The sequence below is a fragment of the Ceratina calcarata genome, unplaced genomic scaffold, assembly GCF_001652005.2.
Source record: "Ceratina calcarata isolate Rehan_Ccalc_2016 unplaced genomic scaffold, ASM165200v1 scaffold151.2, whole genome shotgun sequence".
Lineage (NCBI taxonomy): Eukaryota > Metazoa > Arthropoda > Insecta > Hymenoptera > Apidae > Ceratina > Ceratina calcarata.
The window spans coordinates 1,595,663-1,621,395 of record NW_017136308.1 but is presented as its reverse complement, the minus strand read 5'-3'; the positions used below and the strand labels follow the sequence as shown (position 1 = coordinate 1,621,395).

The 25,733-nt window shown below is 43.3% G+C and overlaps 5 protein-coding genes across 10 annotated transcripts in view; 2 read left to right on the top strand and 3 right to left on the bottom strand.

Moving 5' to 3' along the window:
• The first annotated feature begins 55 nt into the window (after nt 1-55).
• nero (deoxyhypusine hydroxylase nero) lies at nt 56-3,317 on the top strand. Its single transcript, XM_018036570.2, has 4 exons — nt 56-1,371; nt 1,453-1,773; nt 1,890-2,203; nt 2,649-3,317. The coding sequence occupies exons 1-3, from the start codon at nt 1,095-1,097 to the stop codon at nt 2,198-2,200; spliced, it is 909 nt and encodes a 302-aa protein (XP_017892059.1). The 5' UTR covers nt 56-1,094; the 3' UTR covers nt 2,201-2,203; nt 2,649-3,317.
• On the top strand, nt 2,972-8,887 carry pip (heparan sulfate 2-O-sulfotransferase pipe). 2 transcript variants are annotated; one of them, XM_018036568.2, is made up of 9 exons: nt 2,972-3,063; nt 3,344-3,540; nt 4,557-4,702; nt 6,612-6,679; nt 6,998-7,204; nt 7,280-7,359; nt 7,447-7,728; nt 7,815-7,969; nt 8,082-8,887. In XM_018036568.2, the coding sequence occupies exons 2-9, from the start codon at nt 3,494-3,496 to the stop codon at nt 8,270-8,272; spliced, it is 1,176 nt and encodes a 391-aa protein (XP_017892057.1). In that variant the 5' UTR covers nt 2,972-3,063; nt 3,344-3,493; the 3' UTR covers nt 8,273-8,887. The 2 variants fall into 2 exon arrangements, with proteins under 2 accessions (XP_017892057.1, XP_026675255.1); XM_026819454.1 differs by lacking the exon at nt 3,344-3,540 and having other exon boundaries at nt 2,989-3,063.
• A 129-nt stretch (nt 8,888-9,016) lies between these two features.
• Nucleotides 9,017-16,891, bottom strand: LOC108632167 (putative uncharacterized protein DDB_G0271606). Its single transcript, XM_018036565.2, has 10 exons — nt 16,528-16,891; nt 13,739-13,993; nt 11,793-12,008; nt 11,521-11,717; nt 11,120-11,390; nt 10,816-11,004; nt 10,463-10,705; nt 10,204-10,389; nt 9,776-10,136; nt 9,017-9,610 (listed from the first exon to the last, which is right to left on the bottom strand). The coding sequence occupies exons 1-10, from the start codon at nt 16,645-16,647 to the stop codon at nt 9,516-9,518; spliced, it is 2,133 nt and encodes a 710-aa protein (XP_017892054.1). The 5' UTR covers nt 16,648-16,891; the 3' UTR covers nt 9,017-9,515.
• Nucleotides 16,892-18,206: 1,315 nt separating this feature from the next.
• Nucleotides 18,207-20,881, bottom strand: Nprl3 (GATOR complex protein Nprl3). Its single transcript, XM_018036567.2, has 9 exons — nt 20,560-20,881; nt 20,195-20,490; nt 20,037-20,132; nt 19,744-19,962; nt 19,343-19,679; nt 19,106-19,282; nt 18,684-19,043; nt 18,461-18,540; nt 18,207-18,401 (listed from the first exon to the last, which is right to left on the bottom strand). The coding sequence occupies exons 1-7, from the start codon at nt 20,719-20,721 to the stop codon at nt 18,705-18,707; spliced, it is 1,626 nt and encodes a 541-aa protein (XP_017892056.1). The 5' UTR covers nt 20,722-20,881; the 3' UTR covers nt 18,207-18,401; nt 18,461-18,540; nt 18,684-18,704.
• A 191-nt stretch (nt 20,882-21,072) lies between these two features.
• The window catches only part of LOC108632130 (gamma-aminobutyric acid receptor alpha-like), a 9,610-nt gene continuing 4,949 nt past the window's right edge, over nt 21,073-25,733 (bottom strand). The window contains exons 1-10 of one of the 5 annotated variants that reach the window (XM_018036470.2): nt 25,231-25,701; nt 23,918-24,114; nt 23,523-23,590; nt 23,194-23,414; nt 22,982-23,064; nt 22,620-22,819; nt 22,444-22,531; nt 22,178-22,338; nt 21,451-21,839; nt 21,073-21,382 (exon numbers count right to left, since the gene is read on the bottom strand). In XM_018036470.2, coding sequence (XP_017891959.1) covers nt 21,160-21,382; nt 21,451-21,839; nt 22,178-22,338; nt 22,444-22,531; nt 22,620-22,819; nt 22,982-23,064; nt 23,194-23,414; nt 23,523-23,590; nt 23,918-24,114; nt 25,231-25,238 — 1,638 coding nt within the window. In that variant the 5' untranslated portion in view covers nt 25,239-25,701 and the 3' untranslated portion in view covers nt 21,073-21,159. Of the gene's footprint in view, nt 21,383-21,450; nt 21,840-22,177; nt 22,339-22,443; nt 22,532-22,619; nt 22,820-22,981; nt 23,065-23,193; nt 23,415-23,522; nt 23,732-23,917; nt 24,115-25,230; nt 25,702-25,733 lie in introns of those variants that run through there. The other 4 variants (XM_026819450.1, XM_018036471.2, XM_018036472.2 and 1 more) reach the window with 4 other exon arrangements.

The window sequence follows — 25,733 nt, the reverse complement described above, 5'->3', positions numbered from 1 at the left end:
GCTCGCAATGATAAAGCGTATTTAAGCTTGGCAATAAAAGCTGTCGACTCTTAATCGTCAGTTTTCTCGGTTTTCTCTGGTACGAGCGCAGTGTTATAAGATTCGAGGAATTTCAATCGCAGCGCCGTCCGCCGAGGAATAGGACAATAAACATACATATTTGATCGGTTGCCTCAAGGTATGGAGCATGTTTCTACTGATTTTTACAAAAAATGGGTTTCAATAAAAGAGCTTTTCAAATATCGCCGTAAGATTGTTGGGTATGACGCGATACAGAGAACGCAACCAGTGCGTGCCAGTACGCTGTAGAAATGCCAAATGATCGCGCCGCGCATGGGCGCATCGTAAGTAAATGCACGAAGGGTTTGCGCACGCATGCATGATAGTCACGTTTTAGTTACCGCGATTTTTCGATCAAGTGGAAGCACCGTCGATTTACACAATTCTCTTGTTTTTTCTTAATCAATCGTTGACTGGAGATACGAAAAAAATGCACAGGACTTTTTCCGTAAACCTCGATGAGATTTACAACTTCGACTGAAACATTTTTCGCTAGAGTGAAAAGTAAGTATTTTGAATAAAGATTTTCATATTCTTCTACTCTGCTTTTGCTTCGCAATGCGCTTCTGACGCTCTTCTAGATGAACAGGCTTTCTAGAAGAGCGTTTCTTCACCTTCATAGGAGTCCTACACTACAGCAGGACTCCTGTTGCCAAACCTCCTCTCGCCCTCGCTGTCACTGCCACCAGCCACCAGGTGACACTGGGTGCAGAGACATAGAGAGAGAGAGAGAGTAACCGGAAACATTTACACACCGAGTTCAAACGAAATCCATATAAGTAAAAAGTGATCGTATCTAATAAATGTCGTTTCCTTCGCATATAATTTTCCCCGTTCGATCAACCAGCCAGCAAGTCTGTTATGCGAAATGAGATCTGCATCCATTGATCTAACCTAGAGGCTGGCAGACTTCGTGTCGTTCGAAGCCGTTCGATCGCCGAGAATCACGAAGCTCGTTAGTGATAATTGAAACAAAAATCGGGATTCCCTGAAGCGGACGTGAAACGATTATTTCTATCCGAAGTACTAAAACAATGGAGGCGAATGGTGGCCAGATTCAGGCGATCGGCAGGGTTCTCAATGACCGAAATCGCCCCTTGAAAGAAAGGTTCCGTGCATTGTTTACATTAAGGAACATCGGCGGGTCTGGAGCCATTGAACAGATTCGCAACTGCTTCAATGATGAGTCGGCACTGTTGAAACATGAACTGGCCTACTGTTTGGGCCAAATGCGTGACCCAGGCGCAATACCAGTACTTGTGAATGTGCTGAAGAATGCTGCACAGGAGCCAATGGTCCGCCACGAGGCTGGTAATATAAACGTTCATATATAAAACGTTGAATAAAATACTTCTTAGGTGAAATCTTTAATTTTGTTGTATGAAACAACAGGTGAGGCTTTGGGAGCGATCGGGGAACCGAAAGTACTTCCAGTTTTGCGGGAATATAGTAAGGATCCAGTGGCAGAAGTGGCTGAGACGTGTCAATTGGCACTGTCGAGGATAGAGTGGTTGAGATTGAACGACACTCCGGAAAACTTTGAGAAGAGTCCTTACATGTCAGTGGATCCGGCGCCACCACTGGATTCCACCGACGTAGAAGCGCTCAGATGCATTCTTTTAGACGAGAATGGCTCATTGTTCGATAGGTATCGAGCCATGTTCACTTTGAGGAATCTCAGGACGAGGGAGAGCATCCTAGCTCTGTGCCAAGGTGAATCAATTTGCCTACCAAAAAGATCGTTATTGAACTCGGATCATTCGTAACTTTGTTAGTGACGGTCCGATTTACTTTATTTTCGGCTCGAATTGAACCTTGATTTGTTGAAGGTTTGAAAGCGGGCAGCGCGTTGTTCAAACATGAAATAGCTTTCGTCCTGGGACAGCTTCAAGAAGAGGTAGCCGTCCCTCACTTGGAAGCCTCATTAAGAGACACGCGAGAGAACGAAATGGTGCGACACGAATGCGCAGAGGCTCTGGGCTCGATCGCTACTCCGGGCTGTTTCCGTATTTTAAACGAATACTTGAACGACGAAGAAAGAGTCGTCCGGGAGAGCTGTATAATCGCGTTGGATATGTGCGAGTACGAGAACAGTTCTGAGTTTCAGTACGCGGATACTTTAGCCAAAATTACCGATTAAATTGTAAGAGAAATTTTCTAACTATTAAAAGAGAACAATAATCGTTCCCTCCTATTATCCATCGTCTCGAAATTCTGAAGAAATAAGTGCGAGTCGAGCAGTTTTTTGGACATGATAAATTTCCCAATCGTTTCCGCATTCTTCAATCATGTACTCGGGTGTCCAATTACGATTCAATGAAATATGAAACCAGGGAGGGAGAGGGAGTTTTAATCGAATTGATATCAACAGAATTTTCTATCGATTGAAACACCCTGAAATAATTAACGGGAGGTTCTCGAATTGTTTTAACACTTGTAACATGTAGTAGCGTAATACGAATACTCGATTGCGAAAAGTATTTCTGTCCCAGCATAACTGGACTCCCGGTGACTTGAATTACACTTGTGTAAATCAAGTCGTGGAGTTCGGTAGCGTCCGAAATTTCATTCCTAGTGTCTTGTTGCAGTCAAACACGTAATATTCCGAAGAAACCATTAAAATTTGGATTAACATATCCCAGATGGAACCATTCATTGATTTACATTAACAATTTTACCTAAATCGATTGGTAGCGAATAAAAATCGGAAATCTTATTCGATTACAAAGGTAACAGAAAATATTGCCAAAATTCATAAATTCTCCTCGGATCCGAAGGGACAATCCTCGGAATTCGAATTTCCAGTGGACGAAGATTGATGAAAAGATTCAATTGATTTAAATAAAAGTAGCCGAACTCCGCAAACTGAGATTTTGCTCGAATTCATTGGGAATCAGATCGAAGGTCAGAGGAAGAGGAGCGGTGCATCCGGAACGCTTGCGCGTTCAATACCAAGGCTTGTAGCGACTGGAAGGGATAGCGGAGTAACCGGGAGAAGAGCGGGTAGGTAGGGTAGGAGCGTGAAATTTTGGTCAGTTCGGTCAGTCGCGCGCTGAACGGACAAACCGAGCATCTTCCGTCCTCAGCCGATCGAAATTCGTCGGATCGAACGCGATCGCTCATCGTCGATAAATCAATTAAATTCACTTATAAACACTGTGTAAAGAGACGACACGATCGAACGATGAAGACCGTCGGCAAATAGATTTAAATTAAAACTGTGGACCAATGGAAATAAATTAATCAGTAAAAAATGAGATCGTAATATTTTGTGTGAATCCAGTGGACGTTTGGTAAATGATTTGAACGAACAGGAAGAGGGTTCTGATCGATAGATCGATCCGGTTCCAATCAGCTAGCCGATGAGCAGCTTCTCTTCCTTCTCCTCCTCCTCATCCTCTTCGATCCGATCAATCGGGGAAAATAGTTGAAGATGAACGAGAACGCTTGGAAACATAGGAGAGTCCCGGTTCCTAAAAGGTAAATCGAACATCGTTAATAGAACGCAACGTTTCTACCGTTGATTCTCAACTGAAATTTTAACAACATTTTTCAGGAAACGGATTAATTAAATTTGCTTTAATGAATAATAACAAAATGCAACTTCCATCGTTAACAACGAACCAATTTATTCGAAGCTCAGAGATCGAACCCTCTGCTTTAATTCGGTTTCTCTTCGAAATATCGATAAATCGATTCTTCGGGGTGAAAATTAAATTTCAGTTGAATCTCGCATACTTATTTGACCGTGCATAACGCGCGGTACCGGCGAAGCTCTAGGTTTTACACTCGTCAAACTTGCCTTCGGGACGCTGACTGGTTCCTCGATATTCAAAGACGCATTTGAAATGTACACAACTTTCTTTTCTGAATCGTGAGTGCAAACAAATGTAATAGTAGCCGTTTTTCCGGGGAAGAGCAGACAACGACGGTGTTTCCCGTTTACAATTAGTTACCGGATAGGCTCGTGTCCAGAGAGAAAAGAAAACGAACGGTATCGCGTGCGAGAGGCGGCCGGGTCCCGCGGTGTCAACGACTCCGGCGTCCATCGTAAAGGGGGATACCATTCGACCACGTGCAGAATCTAATCCGTTGAACCCGTTCGATCGCCAGATTCAATGACGAATCCTTTCCTTTCGAATCTACTTCGATTTTATCTCGTTTCACAATGAAACGATGCTCGTAGTCTTGATATTCTTGACAAGAAAGTCGAATGATCGAAAGCGGGTCAATCATACCGGGAATCATCTCTCGTGATGATCAATTACGGGAGATGACTCTCCGCCGGCTGGCCTGTTTCTCCTGTCGACGACGGCAACCCAGATGACAGTCCACTCGTGACTTACAACTTCTCAAATGCACCACATACACACGCGCACAACGCGATACTCACACGCGCAATCGTTCAATTACGTCCGTTTCAAACAGAGACGTCGGTTTTTAATTATTATCACGTTTCGTTGTTTATACGATGCATGAATCGGGTTTTGTTACAGGACTATAGAGCTTGTAGCACTGGTTGCGATATCCAGCACGCTGTTCCTCTTTATCCACACTCGGGAATTGCATTCGAGATTGAGGAAGATGGAAGTACGCCTGCAACCCGATGAGATCTTCACCGGGGATCAACAACTATCTTCCGGTGAGAGAGAAATAGTTCATTCGAAAACCTAATTTAAATCAAACCTCTAAGCGCGCGGAAAGACTATCAATCAATTAATTAATTGATTAATTAATAAGGAAAAAAGCGTCGGTTCAGAGGATGTTCCCTTCGCAGAAAGTATTCTCTATCAAAAAGGTAGCTCGGTTCCTGGTTGAACAGGGTCAAGGTGTGAACCAAGGGGAATCTCGTTTCCGCGAGGTGTCTTTAATTAAAAACGAGCCTGCGATGTAAAACGTGATTGTACGAACGTTGGTTAACGGTATCGGCTCACCCTCGCCTCGTTTGCAACGAGCTAATTACCCGAATTACCGCCACCGCCGTCGCCGTTCCGATTCCGCTTGCTCGACGAGCCGTGCATCATTTAATCGTGAGAATTAAGATCAATCGTCTCAACCGATGGAACACGCTCGTTCCTGAGAGAAGACGTTTAAGGAATGCTTCACGTATTTCATCTCGCAAAATTAAGCCTCCGTTCTCTATCGTTCGTTATCGCCTCTGAGAATTTTATCTACGTCGATTCGTGAGGCTCGAAAATGTGATATGGAAGAATGCAGCTGGCCGACCTGGTTCCTGCCGGCTCACCCTTACTCCGTAGGAGTAGCGGGGAGCGTAGACCCGGTGACCCAGAACTTGGGAAAGCCGAGATCTTTCACTCTAATTGCTCGCGGAACCGTCGCCGTTTCATCCACCTATCTGCCAGGCTCCGAGACGACCTTTCACCATTTCAACCGCAGATCGACGTCTGCGTACAAATCGGTTAATTAATTCCATTTCGCGCAACGATCTTATTCGCGATTCGTAAGAATTTGAATAAATATTGAGAAGAACGTCGGTCTGCTTCGAGATGACGAATGAACGGAAGAAGATTCCTCTCTCTCTCTCTCTCTCTCTCTCTTACGCATCAGGAGCGTGCGAGCGCAGACTGTAACACACATAACGGGGTAAAAAAGAAATTCGAGAGAGCTGGCCGAACAACTTTCGCGAGGGACGAATCGTTTCGAACATGTAGGTCGACCGAGAGAGCATCTCGGACGCTGCAACGCGCATTCATTTCCTTATCACCGATTAAGATATCGTTCGATCAGCAATTCCCGACACGTTCCGTAATTCATTTTTGCGATCCCACTGGATGGAAGCAGGGGATAGAACGCGCCTGTATATCTGTATCGGTCACGAGCGCTTCCCGTCACGATTAGACCCGCGCGGCGGAGGCGAACGAGGAGGAGCCGATCAATGCCCGAGGTCAGCCACCTGAGCATTGAACTTGCCTCCTTGCCCCTAACGCCGCCATAATTGCCTTTACTGCCTCTAACGCTTAATATGTTCGTTAATTATGAAACGATTCGTTTTGTATGCGGCTGAAATCACAGTTTGAACTCTTTCTATTATTTCACGTTTGACTAACTTCCAGAGGTCATAACTAACAGGACGAAGATTGATGGGAGGTCAGGAAAAATGTTTGACTTCGATTCGACTCGATCGTCAAATTGCTTCCTGGCAATTGCGTTTGACCGTGGAACAAAGTTGATCGACCGAGATTTCCTCGTAGGAATCTGTTTCGCCTTTCACCTTTTACTCGCCTCTCAAAATCTCGTTTACTCTTCTTTTTTGCGGTCTATGTACACCGTGAGAAAGGAGTGGAAAGTACGATCAGTATTGCACATTAGCCAGAATGGTAATTCTGTTTTAATTGATAGCCAAAGAAAGAGGGATTAGGAGTCAGCGCGACCGTCCATAAAATTGTGATCAGTAATTAAGTCTAATTGCATAGTTCTACGGTGTATCATTCAACTGTAACTGCCTTTGTTTGTTGCTGATCATCTCCTTTCACTTTCTTTCATATTTTCGACACACTTTCTCTTTGTCTGAAGACGATTTTATGTTTCAGAGACCGTGCAAACCGAATCAGGTACCATCGGGGTGCATCTCCAACCCAGGCCACGGGCCAATGCCAAGGTAATTAGTTTTAATCACCCTCTTTACATCTCCGAATGTTTTCATCAATTTGTATTTTGTACAATTGGAGAAATTAAATCCCAATGATATAAAACATGAATAAAAGGAAATCGATGAATGCGTGACTCCGTTAAACTAGTCATTGACCTTGTTTGTTTGCCGGTCCACCCGTTATTTCCATCTGAGAAACGGTAAAATTCTATCCAGGCTGCGGCGATTCTGTTCCATATACATGCCTCGAATAAACTCGATTCATTCCCGACTCCTCCTCTCTTCCGACCATGCGAAGCATGAGTTTTCATTATTTGAAAATTCCAGTACGGAGAAGCGGAGGCGTTGGACGTGGATGCGTTGAACAACACGAAAAGAGCCGATCGGAAGGTGTTGTTTTTCAATCGAGTTCCAAAGGTCGGCTCGCAAACGTTCATGGAACTCCTCAGAAGACTGTCATTGAGGAACGGTTTCTCGTTTAACAGAGACAGGGTTCAAAGGGTCGAAACCATACGGCTGGCCCCTATAGAACAGGTAACGTAAAAATATTTCTTAATTGAACGAACGGTTATTCGGAGTTATTAACGAACAGTTTCTCTGGTATTTCAGTTGCAACTAGCCAGGATGGTCAGCAGCTACTCGGAGCCCTCGGTCTACATAAAACACGTTTGCTTCACAAATTTCTCCGAGTAAGCTCGATTAAAATTATCGAATTAAATTGAGGTCGATAAACGACCAATGACGAACACGAGATAAATGCGAATGTTAATTCGCAGATTCAACTTGCCTCGGCCGATTTACATAAACGTGGTACGCGATCCGGTGGAGAGGGTGATCTCCTGGTATTACTACGTACGAGCACCTTGGTACTACGTAGAGAGGAAGCAGATATTCCCGGATCTACCCTTGCCGGATCCGAATTGGCTGAAGAAGGACTTCGAATCTTGCGTGTTGAAGGGGGATCGCGAGTGCAGGTATCTCGAGGGTGAAATTCACGAAGGGATCGGGGATCATCGGAGACAGACCCTCTTCTTCTGTGGCCACAGCGAAAAATGCACGTACGTCAAAGTAAATCAGTCTATTCCACCTTGCTTTCGGTTGACCGAAACACATCGATTGACTGAGTTGTATTTGGTTCTTCAAGACCTTTCAACACTGTGGGGGCTTTGGAGAGAGCTAAGATGGCAGTGGAGAAGGACTACGCGGTGGTCGGGGTTCTCGAAGACCTTAATACTACGCTGACGGTGTTGGAAAATTATATACCGGAATTCTTCAGAGGAGCAACTGAAGTCTACTATGGTAATTGCTATTTAACTTTGTCAAGTTTATATGGACGAGTACAAATTGTTATGCGTCTTCATCGATCACTCGAAGGATTGTGTAAACGAATAACGATCGAATGAATTCGCAGACGAGTCGAACGCGTTCACGAGGATAAACAGGAATCTGTTCAAACCGTCGGTAAGCGAGGAGGTGAAGGACTTGGTGAGAAGCAACTTCACGAGGGAGATTGAGTTTTACCAATTCTGCAGACAGCGTTTGTACAAACAGTCGAAGGCCTTAAAACAGCGGCGGCCCACGTTGGTCAGCGATAGCTTATAACGAATCGTATTTATTTAACTGTGAGAACTCTCGATATAAAACGATCTGCGTACGTGATAATCGAGACGAACGACGTTGTATCGTGTATAGAAAATTTCGACGGAGCGTGACTACTCGCTCGGGTAAATTATTTTGTTATATAGAAACGTAATAGCGAAACGTTCGAGCTTTTATTCTTACCAATGTGATAATTTAATATTAATTCGAGTTAACCGTTAGATTGTTAACAATCTTAGTCCCGTTCTCGACTGTCCCTTCGATTTGTTGTTAATTACGTTAAAGTAGATTGAGATTGTACGAGCCGTATATCTCTGTGAGAAAATTTTAACGAACCTGATAAAATGCTACGTGCAAGGTTTGATGTGATGAACTTTTACGAAAAATTATATTTACAGAGTAGTAACGTTCGTAAAATTTTTTCGACGTTTCTCTTGTAAGTCGCGAGGCGTTTCTTATTCAGTTTACAAACTGTAAGTCGAACCACAATCAAATTGAAAATATGGAGCAGGTACTTAACAGTTTATTAATCAAGTGCAACGAGACGACGCACAGGGTATCGCTTTTTACTGTTTTTATGTTTTCTCTCCTTTGTAATAAACAGCTGCCATTTTCAAACGATATCTTATTTTACCTCTCTGTCCTCATTATGAGTTATCCGATTCAGTTATTTTACTCAGTGAAGTATTCTGTAAATTTTTCACGTACATCGACTCCAAGGGCTGGAGAATAATGATTAAAGAGGAATAGAACGCGTTACATCATTTTTATTCATTTTTAAACATAGTTTAATAAATTGCGAAACCACTGAAAAGTTCCCTGCTTATTTAAATATTAAGAATCTCTCGTTTCTTACTGCTGAAGAACTGATAATTAATGAATTACTATAGTAAGCTGGTTGGCCTTAACTGGTTAAAAGAAAATGGTCAATGTTATCACCGTCAAAAGGGAAATCGTATCACTTAGAAATTACACAATTTCTATCTTATTTTCATCTGCTTTCGTCTCTCTCTATCGGGGTGTTACTTATATTACTGTAAATCTCTACTCGACTATGCATCTACGATCTCTTCAATCAATTAATCTCCTTTCGGAACAGCCGAAATGATCAAGAACTTGCAAGCGTTATAATACTATATATATATATTCGTGACTCGTGATTATTATTTTTAGATTCGATATCTCTGGTCGGATCTCTTTTGTTAAATTTACTCTTAATGGACGGATGGTTCGACTGTTGGTTAGTTTAACAGGCGCAGTCACAGGCGCAGCGACGAACACGTTTCTCACGGCGATGGGTGAAGGCATCCGGGATCGAACGCACAGACCGTGGCTGGACAACTGAAAGAAATAACGATTTCATATTTCAATTTTCAATGGGCAGAAATTGTTGAAACAAATTAGAGGCACACTATGTAGTATGTCAAAATTTTTTCCGAGCCTCGTCGTATTTGCTTGAAAAAATTCCAACTATCGATATACTGTCTGTATCGGAGTTTCGCTTACAATGAGGACGAGTCCCCTCTTCCTGTTCCTGCTGAGCCTGTTGCGGCTGTTGCTGCTGCTGCTGCTGCTGCTGCTGCTGCTGCTGCTGCTGTTGCTGCATTTGTTGCATCTCCTGCATCTTCTGCATTTCCTGCTGCTGTTGCTGCTGTTGCAACTGCTGTTGCATCTGCTGTCGTTGAATCATCAATCGAGCCTGCGCCTGTTGCTCCTGTTCCTGTTGCTGTCTCTGCTGCTGGGACTCCGGTTCGGAGGCTCGGCCGTCGGAGACTTCCGCGCGAGCCTCCACTGGGATCTCGAGAGAATCCACGGGTCTCAGTGGTAGCGCGAATCTTGGCACTGGGAACGCGTTCCCTTCGACCACCTACGATTAATGGAAGAGTCAATCGAGAATTCAATTAAACGCGAAAGGGGTAAGATTGATAAATTACCTGGTGAATTATGTTCCGGATCTCGGCTGGTACGGGGAAGTTCCTCTCCTCGTCGCTATCGTCCTCCTGCTGTTCGCTGGAAGAATCAGTCCTCTGTCTACCGTCTAACAAGTTCCTCACCTCCACGGGCAGAGGAAGTCCTAAAGGCTGGGCGCCTTCCGGGAACGGCTTGAACTCCTGCACGCTCTGATACCGAATGTATTTAAAAATCGCGTTATTTGCATAGAGCGTCGTAATAAAAACCTCTCGAAGGAATTACCTCGCGCCTGGCGCCGTCCGGTACTTGCATGGGCACTGCCAGGGGTCTCGCCTCGCCGGTGATATGTTGAATTATGTTTTTGATCTCCAAAGGCACTTGTTGGATGATTCTCCTTATCTCGAACGGGATACCTTGGAAGGGGCCGCGCGGCCTCTCAGCGGGCTGTGCCTGAGGCTGGGCTTGCCTCTGCTCGGGCATCGCCTGATTCTCGATTAAAACTGGCACCATCCTCTGCTCGTGCACCTGGGAAACGAACGATGATTATCGAGAATCGTAAATGGCTACGTAGAAGAGCATCAATTTTAAAATTGAATCTCATAAGATCGAAAGGAGGCTATTGAAAGATCATGTACCTGGGCTTCGGGCTGCGGAGCAGGCGGTGGCATCATTATCGGACCCTGTTCTTGCCCGTATCCGTTCCCAGTCTGTTCCACGTGTTGGTACATCATCGGGACCTGTTCCTGGGGCATTGGGGGTCGCATTCCTCTTACGGGGTACACTGGGAAGTGGCGCAGTTCGATCGGAATTCGGCGTACTTCCATCTATCGTAAGGTGAAACAAAGATTTTAGAAAGATACGTCGGATTCGATTGGTCTTGAAAACCAACGCGATACAATTTACGATCATCCGAATTTGAGTTTCATTGAATTGACCAACCTGCGGTCCTCCCATGCCGGGCATCTGGGCTTCCATTTGCGGGCCCATTCGTGGCGGCCTCATCTCCATAGCCACCTGCGGCACGTTCCTCAGCTCGGGCGGCAAGACGGCCGCTGGGATATGGTTCAAACCTCGAGGATCACTTAAAGGTAGTTGCTGCATGTCTGGAACTTGATACTGATGGTATCCAGGGTTCGCTTCCTGGCCCTGAACCGGCACCTGCACCGTGCCCAATGGAATTATGATAGGCGTCAGCATCTCCTCCTGTTGCCTGACACCGAATAACAGATCGATTATTATCATCCGGGATTAATGATGCAAATCTGCGATTGCATCTGAGAGTATTTCCATGATTTTCTTCAATTTTCTGCTGAATAAATAATGAATTCTTAAATGCGTACTCTTGTCGTGGATTCCCGGATTCGCATAGAATCGCCACGCGTTCACCGCTCAATCTCTGGTAACGAGAATCCGTGTTGTTACTATTACCATTGCTGTCGAGGTTGTTGTTGCCGCCGGAGGGTCCGTCCATCACCTGGTCGGCTCGCCTTCTCTCAACCACGCAAGACACTCGGCTCCTTGCTTCTTGGATCAGTGTCTACGATCGGAAATAGAGAAGTACTATTATTATTCAATGGTATTTAATCGTCATTCTGTTGAGAGGTAAACGTACGCCTGCAATGTCGTCAAAATCGAACTGTAGAGGTAGTTTTATGTGCACCGAAGGAAATTCATCGTCGTCGTAGTCGTCCTCGTCGTCACCACTGTCGCTATCCGATTTTGAACTGTTGTCATCCTCTTTTTGGTTTTTCGCATCTTTCGGTTCAGCCTCTGGCTCATCTTTCTTCGATTCCAGGTTCTGCTGGACCGACTTTGTCTCGCTGGTGTCCTGAAATCATAATTAAAAATTGTTTCCAAGGAGTTTCTACTGGGAAAACGAATCGTTTCCTCCACGGCGCGTTTAGTGGCTCGGTAAAAGGCTTGCCTAACGGCTTGACAACTTTCTAGAACGCAATGAAAGGAAACACGGTTGAAACTTCCTGTTTTTGCAATGCCGAACGGTTTTACACAAAAGCGATCGTCGAATAAAAGGAAAGTGAATTTATGTTCAAGCGTAAATCGTTCTGTTTAAATCGCGTTAATTGCGATCAGAGAAATAATTAAGTCTATACCGAATTTGGTTTCGTGGATTTTCAGTTTCGGTCGGAATGATCGCTGGATGATTCGTCGGGGTCGGATATCTCTGTATGGTAGACGAAAGAAAAGTATGCTTAAAAATGAAAGTGAAAGTCGGATGGGAAAGTGAAATTGCATCTAGCTGGGTACGAGACATCCTCGAGCATTCATATTTATTCGCACCGTCTCAAACGGTAATCAATCTTGGGTAAACATTTTCACGCGATCACGACGACCGTTTTAATTATAATCACAGTCCCAGGGATGCTGAAAATTCTTTATACGATTGTATTGTCTGCAACTCTGTTGACGATGAACCGATTTGGCTAGAATTGAAGTTCGAACTCTCTCGTTTCGTTAATCCGACGATGACCGAATCGTCTCTTTATCTATTAAAATCGTGGAGCTATCGGCTATTGACTGAAATGAGAACCATCGCAGTGAGAGCGCAAGAGAGGAAACCAGACAAGCTTTCATTAGAAATCTGTCTGACTGTCAATTAACGTTGCAGTTGGCCATTAGAATGACTGTCTCTCTTTCATAGTTCCACCTGGCGACGGTCGAGACTCAAACAAATCACTAGTAGCGATTCAATTTTCAGGAGAATTCTTGTCTTTTAAATACAGATTTAGATGTATCATAAGTTTGAACGGTGTCTGCGGAGTTTCAGAGGATTATTTTTATTCAAGAGACGTTTCACCTCGCTGCCAGGTACCAGTGCGTGGCAACCCACTTTCCACTTATGCTAAATCGACTCCAAGCCTTTTTCAGCCTCGATTGCAAAAAATGATCACAAGTCAAATTCTCTTTTTTTCCCACGAAAATTGTCGATGCAAAAGTGTACTGAAAACTTGGTAATATACAGTGACAGCGTGCACTGAATTTTTTTCAAAGTTTTCTGATTGTCATAACTGGCGAGAAGAAAAGCACTGAAATATCGAAGAATTTGAAAATACGTTTTGATGGGAGTCACTGACACGAACGTATTGAGAAATTTCACTCGTTTCCAGCAATTACACGGGTTGTCGGTCGACTGGCTATAAAATCGTTTTCTCAAATGGAAAGCGACTTGACTCGTTTTGCCCCGCGTGGCGAGTTACCAGATACCGATCAATTTCTTCTTCAGCTTTTGTAATGAATTGTTTAAAAGCTCTCTGAGTTTCGCAGGTTCTCTGTTAGAAGATCACGTGCGATCAATGGAATTTAATCGGATTGTACGAAGGAAAGAAAGAACGCAGGAAAGAAGGCAGGAAGTGATGCTCTTCCTGGTCGAGCCTCAGGCTTTGAAAGCTGATTAAATCTATCGTAAACATAGAAGCAAGTACTCTTCTCATTTTCCCTCGAGTGAAAGTGAGCTCATCCTTTCAACCGAACTCTCGACCCTTCCACGATTCATCGTATCTTCAATATTTCAACTAAATTTAAATGAAGCGAAGATCTTACTTGGACGAGAGCCTCAGGCTGCAAGTGTTTGAGGAACTCGGGCTGAGGGTAATTGAGGGAAGACTGCTGCTGCTGCTGTTGGAGTCTCATTTCGGCTTGCATGGCCGCTATGGACTCCGGGGTACAGGAGGCCCTGGCTTGGACCCAGGAGCCGGCCAAGATGAAGCTGCCCAGGATCACCGACATGGCCACCAAAGTCACGGCTGCTATTCTCGCGATCTGCACCGCTGTGCTGTTCCTCGGCCTCATGTACGCCTGGAAAATTAACGAATAATTAAGCCAATCGAAGGAATACTTCGATTATCGATGACTCGGTTAATGTTCGAGCAAATGAAATAAACTATAGCTTGAATTCTTGAACTCTCCAAGTTCGTCCAACGGTTTTACCTAAATCGGATCCTGTCCAATTCTGGGACAGATTCAAATGATATCGCTTGTTAGTCATCATCCTCCTGGTTTTAATCGCGTATGCACAGTGACTGGAGTTAATTATCGGCTAAAAGTGTCTACAGTTGGAATTAGAACTTCATGACTGGCTAGCCAACCGAGTCGAGGTCTTTTGTCAGGTGTTTTACGCTCTCTTTTCGCACGGTTACCACTTCCACAGATAAACGGGGGGATCCGATCGAGAGAATACCGTTAAGAACCTATTCCACTCAGACTTCACCAACAACGAAACCAAGAGTCCTCGTCGATCGAACTATGATGTTACAAGAGCCTTTCTGTAAGTGGTAACGCGGTTCATATTTCGTTTCTTCGATTCCAATGGATGATGAGTACTGAAAATATTCTGCTTACTTAAGGATTTGTATCAGAAAAGGAATCACCATCGTTGGCGATGGACACCTGGTAATAGCGGGGCCGAAATGGTTTCGCGCGATTCTTTGCACGGAACGAAGAATTCCGAGTTACATAACTCTGCCTCTGTGATTACCTAATCACAGTTTACGGCAATTAAATGAAACGAGAGAGAGAGAGAGAGAGAGAGACTGGGGATACCAGGAAATATTTTTGCAATCGATTTCAAAAATAATTAAATGAGAATTACTTATACACTCGGGACTCGGGTTGACCTGTACGTTGAGAGAGAGAATAATTTGCCTCGTGTTTGGTTTGATTTGACGGGAAAGGGCAATTGCGACGGGGAGTGTAGTACGCTGTAGATGCGTATGTGTGTTTGTAATGACCTCGATGCGGATGGACGAGCCGTAAGGTGAGAGGCTCCTCGAGCCAGGAGATAGTAGGCCATTCGAGGCTCTGATCTTTTCTGCTGAAAAGTAAACAGCCTCCGCCGCAGTCGAAGATAATAGAGAATCTGCAGTTTTTATTCCTTTGCGAACTGAAATTATTAAGAGCTCGTTAACTGATCGCTTTAAAAGAAGTTATCGACAAAAATTGTAGTAGGAATAATTAGAATAATTTCTGAGCGATCATCGTCGACGTGGAACCGAATAAAATTCAATCAGAATTATTGTTCCCCAAGAACGGAGTTTCCACATATGTAAATGCCAGTCAGAGGACTGGTTACATAACGCAGGAAACTCGAGTTTCAATTACGTAGAAACCACGTTAGCCTGCCTATGGAAGAGTGTACTCAAATAATAGACAAGGTAGACACATTATGAAATGATTGCTACGTCTCCGGTACGAAACGAAATCGCTGCTTTTTCTATCGGCCCACCCTGTATACTCGCGGGTCGGAGCGCGTTGGAGGGATTCACAGTTACCTTGCCAGGCATTCAAGTCACCGACAGTCGACCATTACCTTAAAATTGAACGAGATTCGACGCGAAGTCAATTCAGTTAAAGAGAAATTGAGTCGGAAAGTATAGATCTCAGGCTTTCATTTCCATCCAACGTCGAAGCAATCTGCTCTGATGTTGACAGAAATATCGGTCGGAAGAACCAAAGATCGTTTTATGCCCTCGTCCTAAAGACAAAAGCAACGGAATAAAAAGAGCGCGGGAGCGACTTCCGTGAAAGTTTCTGGACGAGTTTTTAATCGACTCCTCTTCCGGTTTCTAATTGAAAAGGTAGGAAAACGAGTTTCGTGATTCATTATATATTATGCTTCCTGCATCCGTATGCGCTCTCGGCTACATAACAACACCTTGTAGAGAGCCGAACGAGAGTTTCCATTAAAACCAGTTTTGTCAAACAAGATTAATAACGTTAACAAGTTGAACCGAAACCTTTCTTTACCATACTCCGACTTTCACTAGTGGTTCCCAACAATTTTTCCCAACAGCTTAGAGTTCAAGTTTATATCATTGTAGAAGAAATATTAAACTTGCACGTACGAGCAGTAGCTCGGCTGTTTTTTAAAAAATGGACGACCGGAGCGATTGGTTTTATAATATGGTAAATCGAAGAAGAAAATGATCTGTTCTAATCGTTTTACGACCTTCGCGCTTACGTGCGAACGCAGTATCCTACGCTAACGAGCCGCATACATATTTAAGCATCCTGTGTAATTGCAGGAATATTTATTCTTAGCGGCTATCTCTTTGTCCTTGCGACCAGTTTTTTACTTCGTTTCTCACCACGGATCTTCGGATTATGAAACGATCTTTCTACGATGGTCACTGGAATTCTACCAAGCGATAAGACTTGAAGCCACACCTTAGTAAAAAAAATTATATACCAATGAAAAATTTTGTCAAATAGATTTAGCTCGAATTAAAGTCTCTACTCTCTATAATCCTCCCGCGCATCGACCACTACCGGACGAAAATAGTCGCTAAATGATTCAATTCTATTGAAGGATAAAGTGGAATTGATAAACTCACGGGTGGTGGTTCGGTGGTCGAGTAGACCTCGCTAGGGGCGTAATTGCTGTGAGCCTGGTGTTGCATCTTCTCGGAAACGACGGCCACAGTCGCCAGGGAGTCCGGTTGCTCCTTCTCCATCCTCGATCCAACCACTGATTCAGCCAACAGTTAAAACGAACCACCAATCCTTTCCTAAACCGATCGATCAAAACTTTGACTCGATGTGATCAACGGAACTTCAAAAGGGAAAACTTTGCAGACTTCGAAACGACTCTTTACAGAGTTCCGGAGTTTGAAAAGAGTTTGAGCAAGAGAAGAGAGATATAGCGAGCGGCCCGGCGACTTGACGAGCAGTGAGAGGACTCCAGTGACTGGCACAGCTACCTCTACTCGGATCCCCACTACTCTCACGTTTCTAAGGTGTACGTCTCGTAGTTCTTGGCTGGTACCAACGCTGGTACCAGGACTCTGCACTTTCTAAAATGCAGTTTTTCCTCCGTGCAGGAAAATACTACTTCAGACGCGACAATCATTTGCCAGTTAAAGCGAAGATGTTTTTTTAACGACTGATATAATTCAATCGAGAGAATGACGTTCCACATTAAATAGATTGGCGATTTTTCAATTTTAAATAGGATCACACCTTCCAAATTAAATTTCCAGTCCGATATCTTCAATCGCAAAGCAGATCAAGCATTTGAAGCGATAAATCGACCTCAAGAATTGTATTCCTGCAAGAAAATATTGTTCAACTTCGATCGTTCATAACATTGCTAACAATGGATCGATTTAGCTGAAATTCAAGCTCGAATTCTCTGTTTCGATCGCAAAGTTGTTTGATCATCAGCGAACGTGGATAAATCGAAAAACGGACGAAGTGACAATTCGTCAAATTTAAAATAAATAGAAATATCATTTATCTAAAGTACCTGCATGTTATTCTATTCTAATTATCTCCGCTTCCTGCATGTCGCATCACCTATTAACACCTATAGCTCGGGGTGTCGGCCTCCAGATAAGCGCAAGTTATAACGCGTTAAACGACAATCGCCTCTCCCCTGACGAAAGCACGATTTGCAAACATTTACGAATTCAATCAAACTTACTACGTTGAAAATGATAAACAGCTAAACAGAACCCATTATATATTCTACTTTAGACGATGTTTGCACAGTCGCTGACGTACGCGTGCTGGCAAACATTTACGAATTCAATCAAACTTGCTGTGTTGAGAAGTTGAGAATAATTCGAAGATTGTAAAGCAGTGATTTAACTGGTTGGCAATATATTAATAGAACTTCTAAAGCAACGGCATTTCTTTCTCTAGATTTAAAACTAACGAGTTAATTAAAGAGAAAACGTGTTACACTCGCGTTACATACCCACGGCTAACAGGTGGAAGCGCCGGCGAGCACGCGTCGGGATTTAAATGTTCTACTATACTCGCCGTCACGAGAGAGCATACTTGCGCAAAGACCAGTTTTCGATCCCTGTGCGTTTCCCACAATCCGTAACAGCAGAAACATCCCCGCGCTTGCCCGATTATTTCAATGTTTTATTTATTGATACTATTTAAAATTGTTATCCCATCGAATTTATATGAAATTCTCCATCATTTCATACTAGAATTAAGAATTTTGATTTACCGTAAGACTACTGAAGCTCCGATGCTAGGATCGTTTTTAACCGAAACATTCTAGGGTTTTGATGATAAACTTACGATTACTTTATTAAAAGGAATCTACCAACTACTAAGTAATTAATTACAATAAATAATCTACTTGGATCTCGGCTGGTTTTCCCTCGGCTTCTTCCGCAATCCTGGCATTTCTTCCGATTGAAAATAATTTTTTAACTATCCATTGATCGTACTCATCTTCTTTCAGGTCACTCTATTAATCAAACAATTAATTAATTAAATGTATATGAATTCTTTAACTGCTGAGCTTACCTGTTACAAAGTCTCGTGTCAGAAATATTTGAGTGTGGCTCTTTACATTCACTGGGGGGTACTGCCATCTCCATGTGGAACTATCGACAATTATTTAAATCCAATAATTAATTATCCGCTACAAGTCGACAGATGAATTATTTCACTAAATCCATCGATCGATTATTTATATTAGACGTTTATACTTTTGAGAGAGCCACAAGAGAGCTTGAACAAATCTTACCGAGCCATTGTGGGAGAGAGATTAAGATCCGAACTGGCTGTGAAACATGGCTATAGCCGGATCCTCGCATTCGAACGTGATCAGCGCGTCCCGGAACTTGTCGAGGATCTGCAGCAACTGCGATCTGCGTATGTTCTCCAGGTACATGATTTCTTCCAAGTGATGTCCGCCGTCAAGGTAGCCCAGCCTGCACAACCTGTCCAGCAGCTTCTTGTCGTCCTCCGTTTGATGATTGTTGCTGTCCTTACGGATGCTGGATTCCGGGGAGAGATCGTCGCTCGCGGCGTCGGAACTCGCTGGTTTCTGCGACTCCGCGTCCGGCTGCTGCTCGATCAATCGACGGTTCTCCTCGTTCGATTCCTATGGAAAGAAGACTCGTCGAGCGATTCAAATTCAAATTAAACGCGGTGTTCGATCATTACCGTGGACGAACGACCATGCACCGTGGGCATGTGTCGCACGTACGTGTGAAGCTGCAGCAGCCGATGATTCTTCAGCAGCCAAATTATTATCTTGATCAATTGGGTTTGCTGGAGGGACTGGTTGAGTGGGTTCAACTTCTGGCTGATGCTGGTCGGCAACGAGAAGTCGCTGAGCACCTATGCGAAATGATTGCCTTTAGATTCACGTTCTCTAACGATGTTTGAGACGTCTCCTACCTGCAGCAGACGGAGTCCAGGGAACTGCTCGGCGAAGTTTTCCAATGAGTGATGATCGTTGATTGCAGCGTCCGGGGAGACAACGTAGACGTTGCTCTCGCACAATGGATAGATCACAGTGGCTTTGGCCCAGTAGACCAAGTGTCCGGTCAGTTGAAAGACTTGAGCCAGCGTCAGGTCGGAGTCAGCCGAAAGGCTCTGAAGGCTTTTCAACGGACTATACGCTTCGATCAATCTCTTGAGCGCCGGCGACGAGTCTATGGGGAGGGAATCGAGGAGGTCCGATGGTTCCACGGACAGCAGTAGCCCGTGGTACGGTCTCAGGCTATTCAAACATCTGCCAAACAAGGAAAACTGTATTTACAGCCAGTTTAAACATTAATTCGATGAGCGCCTCTCACCTGTCGATGATCTCGGGATCCATGACAAATTCCTTTTTGTGAGCCTGATGAACTTTCTGTGGCAAACAAAAGCGAACCTGGATCCATTTGTTGATTGTTACGTTTATTATACCGGACGTGGTCAGGCTGCCGAACACCGATTTCAGATCCCGTGCCAGGGAGCTGCGTTGCAAGATTAGCTCGTAAGGAGACTCGTCCGAATCGCTTTCGCCTTCGGATCTGTAAGAATGACGCAGCACCATGAGATCCTCAAGTACATAACGTTCGATAGGATTTCAAGATGAGGAACAAACCTGGCAGCGACCTCATCGTGGGTCGAGACCATGATCTTGATCTCTTCCGTGAGAAAGCCACATCTCCTCTCCTCGTGCCTAGACGCTATGCCTAATCTGTCGATGATTACCATCCATTTGTCGATCGTCGACGGTCGAACGTTGAAAATTGAACATACCTTCTACTCAGATCGTGGTAACACTCGACGACCGAGTGACTGGCCTGTGCCTGGAGAGCGAACACGATGTCAAACAACATCGACGAATTGTTAGCCTCGCCGGGGCCATGGGATGGTACAAGCGTTGGGTGTCCGACGAATCTCGCGTCATTCACTTTCAGCTCGAACTTCTGCTCACATAACTCCGCCTTGACGGCGAACAAGGTCGACAGGACCTCATCGGTGACACCCGTCCAGTTGCCGTTGGTCGCATTCGACTGAGGCTGCTGAGGTTGAGGTTGGGGCTGGGGCAACGACTGCGGAAACGATCTCACGAATATTTAAACGGGAAACGGAGGATCATAAATCGTTGCGAGGCTGTTTACCTGCGAGGAGTCCTCAGTGACAATCAAGGAGTACGGATTCTTTCTTTTGGTCAACCTGTTCGAGTCTCGTTTGCGTTTCGCGACGTGCGGATAACGGAATAACAGTCTGTCGCCTTTGCTATCGCTCTTCACGAGAATTATGCTCAAAGGATTGATTTCCATATTTAAGAATTAGCGACAGACTGCATAAAATCTCATACTTTTGCAGCCGATGATGTTTGTTTGATGTTTGGAAACTCGAAGCCGAAGTTGAGCCGAGGGCCGAAAGCCGAGCTCGGACTCCGACTCGGACTTCGGAACTTCGGACTCGGACTGCTCGGAGCACACGGATACGGTGCGAGGTGCGATAGTATGCGTAAGTGGAGGAGCTGATTCTCGGTGGCATTAGTATTGGGTTTTGATTATAGATATACGATACATACTAAGAAAATTTTTTACTGGGATGAAAAATAAGGTTTTACAATAGTTTTATTGTTTACAACATCGGTAAATAATGATTAAAGATAGACAGAATCACGTTCATTACGTTCATTTATTTATGCGTACTTTAATAAGTAGTTACATGTTCAAATTCGTTGAAACTACATTGGAAACAATTATCTAATTAACCGAATTGGATATGGAGCCTAATGGCGGGTCCTGCCACTTGAAATCTTCTTGATAACTAACGTAAGTTACCCAATACAGGACATTTAATAAACCGAACGATGCCGGGAAAACGACCCGTGCGACTCTGTCTATGGAAGACACACTGTTTATGTGCCTGGCAATGTTCTCTCCTTGCCTTTTGCAATTCCCAGCTGCTTCTCTCTGCCTCTTCCTCCTGCAACAGTTGACAAACCGATTAGCACGAATAGTTCAAAGATTCTGGTATCAATAGTAATTAATCACCTGAAGTCCTCGTCGCCGGTGAGGCAGTAGATGAATTGTCTCCATTTCGGTATCCAGACGTCGGTTTGTGTCTGTCGTTCCATCGTAGATGGTTTCGAGGCCACTGACGATACTGTCATAGAACCTCTTCCTCTGCCGTAAGACACTGGCTCCTGTACATTTGTGCTTACATCGACATCATAGACGTCGCAAATTAAGGAGCTGCTCTTATTTCGTCTTTCCCTTCTTTCAACATCCATTATGTTCGTGATTTCCGGGTGAACCGTTTCAGGACTGCAGGGAACGAAGCCGCAGAAATCATTTTGATAATCACCATTCGCAGCAGCTCCGACAGTCTCGAACTCCTCAGTGAGATCTTCTTCATCCAAAGGAATCTCTCCACTCCCTACCTAAAAAACGAATAACAAACAAATTAGTTAGTATGAAATAGTTGTAAATCGAATTCAGGATAAGTGCCTCGCGCTCCGATCCTTAGAACAGCGGAAAGTAATTATAAAATAAATCACATGGAACGTACACTCCTCGTCGATTTAAATTTCTACGTGTACAGCGGATCACGTATGGAGATGAAACGGTCGATTCTGATCTCTAATTAGTCGCTTTCAAGTGTTCTTGCACAAAACGATTTGCTATTTAAATGAATTTGTACGAAACTAATTAAATAAACGAGGTTGAGGACCGTCGAGCATCTTGTACATGTTTCCGCTGCGTCGTTCCTGATTGATACCTTCGTGAAGTAATGAACCCCTGCAAATTCCAACAGCGTAGCGCTGCAGTAGCCGAAACTCATCAGAAGGAACCAGTCCAGAGCGGTCGCGTATTTCACTTTAGGCAAATCGGTCCTCGAATCCAGGCTAATCGTGGACAACGTCAAGACAGTGGTGATTCCTAAAAGAAAAAAGATATAAATAAGTGTTTGAAGTAGTAGGGTAAGAATTATTCCGGATCGATTCGAACAATTACTCTTTTCAAATAGGAATGAATCATTTTTACCTAATCCGACTCGGTCGCTAGTCGCTTCCCGGTGAATCCAGAACGAAACCCAACTGAGCACGACTATCAACACGCAGGGGACGTAAACCTGAAAAGTAAAGAGATACTAAAAAATCGGAAAAACGTCGAGAACCCGAATGATCCGAGAAAGGATCAATAATCTCGTATGCACGTACTTGGATCAAGAAATATCCAGTGTTCCTCTGCAGATTGAAGGAGACTTGTAGCACCGAGAACTCGCCCTCTCTCCTGACGAACGTTAAATTCCTACAAGGCGAACCCATTAGATCGAACTGTGATAACGTCATCCCAGGGACGAAGTTCACCGACGAACTGTCCTGCCATTCGTACACCAGTTGCCGGGAGGTATAAGCGTCTGCAAATTAAAAATGAATTTCAACAAATCATTTTTCTATAAGACATAATTCAATCGACATCGATTAATCATCGTGTATTCAGTGGCCATGGTTTCCACGGCCCCTTTTCATCGATAATAAACTTTCTTTTAAACCGCAATGATGATAACTGAATTACTCACAGCTGCCGAGGATCAACGGGCAAGATTGCCGATCCATGGGGAAATTCCTCAACTCCATCGGACACTTCGCTTTTATAGTTAATCTAGAAATATAAATAAAATATTTAATTCGCAAGCAAACTGAAACAGAAAATTTGAATTTAAAACAGTTCTCGGTTTTCCGCTCAAACATTTCTCTCGTCCTTTATTTATATTAATTATTGCATGATCACCTCATCGAATAAAGAATGTCTCCGTCCTGAGATATTCGGAGCAGTTTGTTAGGCACCGTTATAGTGTGCACGTAACTGTGTTTCCCGTTGTAGAAGTAAGTATCAGGCCTCCAGATTCTTTCCAACATTTTTATGCTCAGGCTCAACGATTTGATCGGGCCAAGGAAGCTGAGACGCGAGTCACGCCACGATTGACGAAAGTAGCAGTCCATCGAATAATCCTAAGAAGAATTAATTACGAGATTCGACGATCGAGTGAAATGAGAGAATTGTTTCAGGAGGGACAGGGGAATAATAAACTTTGGAAAATATAAAATATAAGTGCTCACCATATCTAATTCCGAAACAGGGCCCATGCTCCTGATTAAAATATTAGTCTTGACGATGGTCGGAGTCCCTGATCGACGAATAGAGGGAAAGAAATTTTAACAAACTCAAAAGTAAAATATCGTTTAACTGTCCGGTTTGAGATTGGATTTTATCTTTACAAGGAATGAACCAATTTTCCTAATCCTTTGATCGATCGATCGTCGCATTTCTATACGGAGGATTAAAATTAATCCAATCAGTTCAATCGATTGACTTTGCAATTTCGAAAAATCCGATCGAGCAATTAAACGGAAAATGTACAAATTATAATTAGCAGTTCTAGTAAAATACTTGATTGGCGACGAAAAATTCTAGCTTAATTTCAATCATCATTTAATTCAAGTATCGAGATTACCTTTCCCATGAGTGGGCAGTTGATTGTTCTCGTAATTCATTAACAGATTTTCTAGGACCATCGTTATATTCTTCGAGACAACGTCGTTGACGATTCCCCTCGTTGCTACGGCGTTTCGCGACGAATTCCGCGAGGCTTCCCCATCGAAGGCATAATTCTCTCTACCATCAGTACACACCAACAGTAGGATTATAAATCTACACGACAAATCGATAATAATTATTAATAAATGACAAATAATACAATTTAAAGTGATATAAGGGTTTTAATCATTTTTTAAAGTTATTTTTATAATAGTTGAAACGTTTTGAAAATAATTGAAGATATTCCAGGGGGTGACAAGTGCATATGGGAATTTTTTAACATAAGAATTAGATGAATCGGAATCTTCTTTTGAATGTTGGGGTAAGAATCGTTTAGGGACTGGGGTTGGGGGATTGAAGGAATAGCCTGGTGGGGCGAGAGTGCTCTCTTTAGCCGCACATTCAGCAGCTTCCGAGGATCCACGAGTGCACGGGTTTGCTCACTCAATGATTTTTCGAGTGAACCCCGTTACCGTCATCATCCCCCCCTTTCAAACCCATCTTTTTCCACCCCTTTCTCTTACCTCTACGTTTATCATTAAAATCGTGACAAATTGATATTTTACTGATTTACCATCAGCAGAATAATTTATGAACAGTGAATATAAAATTTCGGTTGCTGTCAATTGTTTTAAAATTTTTTTTTCAATTTGCAATGTGAAAATCTAAAATAATTCTGGAATACATATTTAGATAAGTACTACGTTTTTTAATTTTTTCATAACTCCTTGCCAACTGAAATAGTAAATAAAAAAGATTGCATTATGCTAATGAGAAGCTTGTGGTAAAGAATTTCATTTATATCGGCTCACAGGATACATTTATTTATACTGGCTTGTAATATATGTAGTCATGTGGAGATTGTGTTTAATGTACATGTGTGATGCGCCGCGGCGACCGTTTACAGAAGCCGTTAATGAAAAAGGCGAAATTAAAGTGGCTGGCATGCAAGTATTTCCAATAAAAAGCAGAGAAATAGAGCCCGGCTAGAATAGGAGGGCGCGCGTCCGTTCAGGTAATGGGAAACGAGATTTTCATATTCAGATTTCTCCTCGAAACTAGTAGTTATTGTTTAAAAAGTTGTGAAACAATTCATAGATGTACTTCCATCCAGGTGCCGAATTTTACTTGTGCCTTACAGGATTTTTTTTAAATATAGCAAATTCAAATAGAAATTCACAACACAAACAGATTAAAAAGTGTGAATTAATTAGAATTGTAAACACTTACGCGAACATGTCTCACCATAAAAGTCGACCGTTAAATTAATTTCGCATCAACTTTGACAAACATTCATTTCCTATTGTCACGTACGATTGGTAAACTGTGGATTGAAACGTTCGCGGGGAGGATCTAAGCGTGAAAGATCTTTGCTGAGTTTCAGCTTTCGAACGGATCCACGTCCCTCCCACTATTCCACGGATTCGAGGGGTTGAAAGCACGAGGCTACAGAGCGCAGACTCCGAGAATCATCGCGCTCTCATTGTTAATTATATTTGTAATTCTTATCGATTTTATTTAAAGAAGTTTATCGATGTACTACTATAACCCGATGTTCGGGAATTCATAATTTTTTCAAATCGCTTCTACGGCGCCAGAAACTAATCACCATATAAATTGGAATTCGATCACGTTCTTAAGAATGTATTGCCTATACAGTTAATCCCAAAAGTTTATGCACTTTAGAAACGCATTTTTTAAAAAGAAATCAGACTTCGGAAGAATATTGGTAA

What these genes read in the sequence shown, in the direction of transcription:
- Nprl3 (XM_018036567.2), bottom strand. Translation starts at nt 20,721, where the DNA reads ATGGAAATCAATCCTTTGAGCATAATTCTCGTGAAGAGCGATAGCAAA. An exon ending in CACGATGAGGTCGCTGCCAG is followed by an intron (nt 19,963 to 20,036) that starts GTTTGTTCCTCA and finishes TCATTCTTACAG; the next exon opens with ATCCGAAGGCGAAAGCGATT. An exon ending in TGCATGGTCGTTCGTCCACG is followed by an intron (nt 19,044 to 19,105) that starts GTAATGATCGAA and finishes TTCTTTCCATAG; the next exon opens with GAATCGAACGAGGAGAACCG.
- pip (XM_018036568.2), top strand. Translation starts at nt 3,494, where the DNA reads ATGAACGAGAACGCTTGGAAACATAGGAGAGTCCCGGTTCCTAAAAG. An exon ending in GGATCAACAACTATCTTCCG is followed by an intron (nt 4,703 to 6,611) that starts GTGAGAGAGAAA and finishes TTTATGTTTCAG; the next exon opens with AGACCGTGCAAACCGAATCA. An exon ending in GGCCACGGGCCAATGCCAAG is followed by an intron (nt 6,680 to 6,997) that starts GTAATTAGTTTT and finishes TGAAAATTCCAG; the next exon opens with TACGGAGAAGCGGAGGCGTT.
- LOC108632167 (XM_018036565.2), bottom strand. Translation starts at nt 16,647, where the DNA reads ATGGAGAAGGAGCAACCGGACTCCCTGGCGACTGTGGCCGTCGTTTCC. An exon ending in TCCGGGAATCCACGACAAGA is followed by an intron (nt 11,391 to 11,520) that starts GTACGCATTTAA and finishes ATTCGGTGTCAG; the next exon opens with GCAACAGGAGGAGATGCTGA. An exon ending in TCCGGAACATAATTCACCAG is followed by an intron (nt 10,137 to 10,203) that starts GTAATTTATCAA and finishes CATTAATCGTAG; the next exon opens with GTGGTCGAAGGGAACGCGTT.
- nero (XM_018036570.2), top strand. Translation starts at nt 1,095, where the DNA reads ATGGAGGCGAATGGTGGCCAGATTCAGGCGATCGGCAGGGTTCTCAAT. An exon ending in AATGGTCCGCCACGAGGCTG is followed by an intron (nt 1,372 to 1,452) that starts GTAATATAAACG and finishes ATGAAACAACAG; the next exon opens with GTGAGGCTTTGGGAGCGATC. An exon ending in CATCCTAGCTCTGTGCCAAG is followed by an intron (nt 1,774 to 1,889) that starts GTGAATCAATTT and finishes GATTTGTTGAAG; the next exon opens with GTTTGAAAGCGGGCAGCGCG.